At 45.2% G+C, this 4,276-nt stretch overlaps 1 protein-coding gene across 1 annotated transcript in view; it reads left to right on the top strand.

The window, feature by feature from the left end:
- The window catches only part of srrm3 (serine/arginine repetitive matrix 3), a 74,374-nt gene that overhangs the window by 38,518 nt on the left and 31,580 nt on the right, over nucleotides 1-4,276 (top strand). Inside the window, exon 2 of the mRNA XM_023418375.2 lies at nucleotides 431-765. Within this exon, the coding sequence (XP_023274143.1) occupies nucleotides 443-765 (323 nt within the window). The 5' untranslated portion in view covers nucleotides 431-442. The remainder of the gene's footprint in view (nucleotides 1-430; nucleotides 766-4,276) is intronic.

The raw sequence follows: 4,276 nt of genomic DNA, 5'->3' as shown, positions 1-4,276 counted from the left end.
AGCTCACCTTTCAGTGTGCCGCTAAATGTTTGTGGCTTATTATGTGTTTGAATTGGTTGTTGTAGGAATGTGTGTGTGTGTGTGTGTGTGTGTGTGTGTGTGTGTGTGTGTGTGTGTGTGTGTATGTGTATGTGTGGAATGATGGTAAAGGTTCCTTCATGGGCTCGACACGGTGGAAGTGAAGAATATTCTACTTTCATATTTTATGTTATTAAATGTGAGCTGTGTGTATAAGAATTACACGCTCTCACCACCGTGGACAGTGCAGTAATAAATCAGCAACAACCCAAATCCTCCCAAATGGAGGTTCGCGGGAAGATTGGACGTTAAATCATTAACACGAAATGAGACTTCCAAAGGAATACCAAGTGTTCCTCTGTCAGTTCTTCTTTTCCTCCATCAGCTGATCTCTTTCTCTCCATCTCCACAGAGTTCAGTAATCATGTACGATGCAGCGAGGGTGCCGTCTCCTAAGGATGGCGCAAATGGGGTGTCGCAGCCGGTGGTCCCCGGAGCAGGAACAGCTGCGGGGTCAGGAGCGCCCACGCCGACTGCAGTCCTACAAACTAAAGCTGAGGACGGACAGCCAGGTATGGAGGAGGAGGAGGATGAGGATGAGGAAGAGGAGGAGGAGGAGGAGGAGGAGGAGCCCAAAGCAGAGCCCGTCCTGGTGAAGAAGCCGCACAGAGAGATCCTGGACCATGAGAGGAAGAGGAGGGTAGAGCTGAAATGTATGGAGCTCCAGGAGATGATGGAGGAGCAGGGGTGAGTAGATGTGATGAGCAACTTATAACAATAACACAATGGGCCTCATGCAAGCAGCTCTTAAGAACAGTACATACTCAAAGCTGCTATGATCAGTATCTTTATAGTGACGCTCACGATCAACCTACAAAGAATTAACACGCAGTTGCTGTAGATACGTGCACTAATTCACTCATAAAACTCACTTCACTCACAAAATACACTTCTGGTAGCGCTCACGCATGTATAGCATGACTGTTACATGGCCTGTGTAGACAGCTGGATAGATGAAAACAGAAGTGCATCTTTTCCATCAGTCTGTGCCGCGGACAACAGAGGAGTGTAGCTGAAACACTTTCCTGTTCAGAGGAAGGAAAATTAGCAGATGATCCAGGTCTGAGGTTTGGCTCATGTACAGACACTCTGCCTTCCTTCAGTCGGAAAAATACTTGAGTGTCTTCCAAAATGATAACGCCTTAATCCGAATGACACTAGAGTTTAAATAGATATTATAAATATCAACTAAAATAAAAAGAAAGAACTAAAAGATACTAACAGGTCTTCACACATGCAGCATCTGGCTTTATTTCTGTTACAGCACAGGTGACGACACGTCACTGGCAGCTGTTTTAATATTTTGTTGTTATTTCAAAACCTATAATACGACTGCTGACAGGGCTGCGTCTCTTGTTTTGGTCCGCTGACTCCCGACACCGGGACCTGAAGTTTATTTTATTTGTAATCTCGGGGTGACACGTTCGTGAATGAAGCGCTGCCACGAATGGAACCGAACAGGTAGCCTTTAATAGCAACGTGGGAGCTCTTATTATGCTAATGACCAGATTTCACCTACGCACTCCTACTCATACAGTAAGCAGGTGGCAATTTAAAGAGAGTTCTGGGACTAGAATACGACGGCGTTCTTGCATGAGGTCCCATATGTATTAAGCACAAAAACATTCAAGTAGCATTGAATAAATGTTGTTCCAACGAGCAGGTAAGCTCTTCAGTTGCACTGGGTATTTAATGTCAAGTGACAGAACTGTTTCCACTGAAACAGTAGTTGTTTATCTTTTCCTTACGATTTACTTGCTGGGGAGCCGGTTGAAGTGCACGCCATGAAAACATCGTATGTGCTGTAGAGAACTTGACATTGACAGGTATGTACCTGTAGGGCTGCTGAGTTCACAAGCTGCACCGAAACATTACATTCAAAATCTGTTACCTGCCAAAAGTCATTTTCATCGCAGCCCTGGGAAGAGGGGAAAAACAAGCCCCTGCAGAGGAGGGGAGTAAACATAAGACGCTGTGTTATTGTTAGGAAGTGGTGCATAGCGGTTGTGTTTTGGGGACACGGCTGTTTGAGCAGCATGCTATGGAAATATTATCAGTAGCTGTGATCTGACCAATCCAGCGCCTTTTTTTCAGTCCTGTTAAAAGCAGTGCATTCTGCTATGATGCTCTGACAAATGAAACTAACGTCATGATGTGTGATGCTGCCCTGCTCCTAAGATAACTGTTTCCCAGCACAGGAAACTGTTCGGTATTAAATGAAGGACTCTACAGGGACCATGTTGGCAGGGACCTGGTTACTTCCTGCTTGGCCACCTGCCCCAGATAACATAATTGGCAGTGTTCACAATTAGCAACCCAGTGAAGAATCATGGTCTTTCTCAATGGACCGGTAGCAATAGGCTCCTGTGGAGAATCAGTGAGGTGATGAAGATCCTGACTGTCAGGTAGACAGAAGAGAGAGGCGACTGTAAAGCCCCTTTTCCACTGGTCAAGACCCGCTAACATCAGGCTTTTGTCAGCAATGGAAAAGGGTTCAATCTACATTCACATCCGGGTCAGATGACTCCGCAGTAGACGTGGGTATTTACCAGGATGAACATGCTGATTTCTGCCCCTTTTCCTGTTGTAACTTCTTTCAAAGCACAAACACTGTAAACACAGAATCCAGCACGGCGCTCTTCAACCAGAAACACTGAAATAACTTTTAAAAACACACAATCACCGATCGAAGTGTCTCACACGGAGCCTCCTCTGTGTCTGTGTGCTCTGTAGCTACACATCAGAAGACATCGCTCCCTGCAATTGTGTGCGTCCTCAGTCCGAACAGAAAGGCGAACTCGGCTGGCAGCATAAAAGGTGTTAATTGCCTTTTATTAGCAAGTTTACCTGCGTCTAAAAAACCTATCTTGGTGTAAAAAGGGTATTCGTGTGTCTGGAGTCTCTACACTGCGCCCAAGCCAACAGCGGGACTTAGACAGGATCGACGCTGCACTTGGAATTGAACCGTTGAAATTAAAGGCAGAAATGTCTCACGGTGAAAAAACAAACGTTTGCATATTACTTGAATTCAAGCTGTTGAATTCATGTGTGTGCATCTTAGTGAAAACGATGTGGCTTCAGTAGCTGGGAACAACAAATCCTGGTAATCCCCTGAATCAAGATTGCACCGTGTCTCTTTGCAGCAGTGACATGAATTCTACCTCAGAGATGAAAATAAAACACACACACACACACACACACACACACACACACACACACACGCACATACACACACACACACACCATTGTTAGATACATGTAAGATACATGAAGCTTCACCCATAAGCTGCAGCACGGATGCAACGTTACTCATCCTTGAAGTTTTTGCATATTTGCAGCCAACACTTGAACTTTGCATTAACGGCCTTATCCTCAAGTAATGGTTATTAGTCAGGTTGCCATAGAGACACTCAGTTAAGAACACAGGCCAACCCAGTGTAGTCTGTTTCATTAGCATGATATGTGTCCTCCAGCGCAAAGTTAGGAAGAGCTTGGGTTGCTTTAAAGCGTGTCCATGGAAATTGTGGTGACTGCAGTCGCTCCTAATCCACAATCTGAGGGCCACACACACACACACACACACACACACACACACACACACACACACACACACACACACAGTGCTGCTTGAATAACTACAGCTTGCAGGCAATCTCCAGGCTAACTGAGACTATAATTAATGACAAGCTCTGGGATCCTGTGTTGGTACATTGTAAACTCACTTTCCCACTGATACCAGGTGACATTTTATTCACATCACAATTTGTCATGATAGAAACCTGCAAATCCTTGATAGATGAGGGTGATTTAATTGAATAAAGGGCAAGCTAAGTAATGAGTTGTTTTTTTGGTTAAGGCTTGATATGAGCGGTGACAGGCATCAACCTGAATGTCAGAATGAGGGATCTGCGTTTTGCAGATGCAAAGAAGATGACGCCTAGTTTTTCCTGTGTTCACTTCTGCAGCAGTAATTGAGAAAACTACCTTTCCTGCTGCTGATCGTTCCATTGTAGTGTGGAGAGATGGAGAGGGTTGGAGAAGATGGAGATAGATGGATGAAAGTTTCATTGTCTAACTCATCTAGCCTTCCCTCCTTCCCTGGGCTTGTCAGGTGGTAGGGCCTCATTAAGACTGCAGGGAAATGGTACAGCTATGGCAAACTGAAGCAGCTGAAAGGGGGGGAAAAGGGGGGGGGGGG

The sequence above is a fragment of the Seriola lalandi genome, unplaced genomic scaffold (assembly GCF_002814215.2).
Source record: "Seriola lalandi dorsalis isolate HSWRI2012SDOR001 ecotype SW California unplaced genomic scaffold, Sedor1 jcf7180002054581, whole genome shotgun sequence".
NCBI lineage: Eukaryota > Metazoa > Chordata > Actinopteri > Carangiformes > Carangidae > Seriola > Seriola lalandi.
This window is presented reverse-complemented; position numbering and strand designations above follow the sequence as displayed.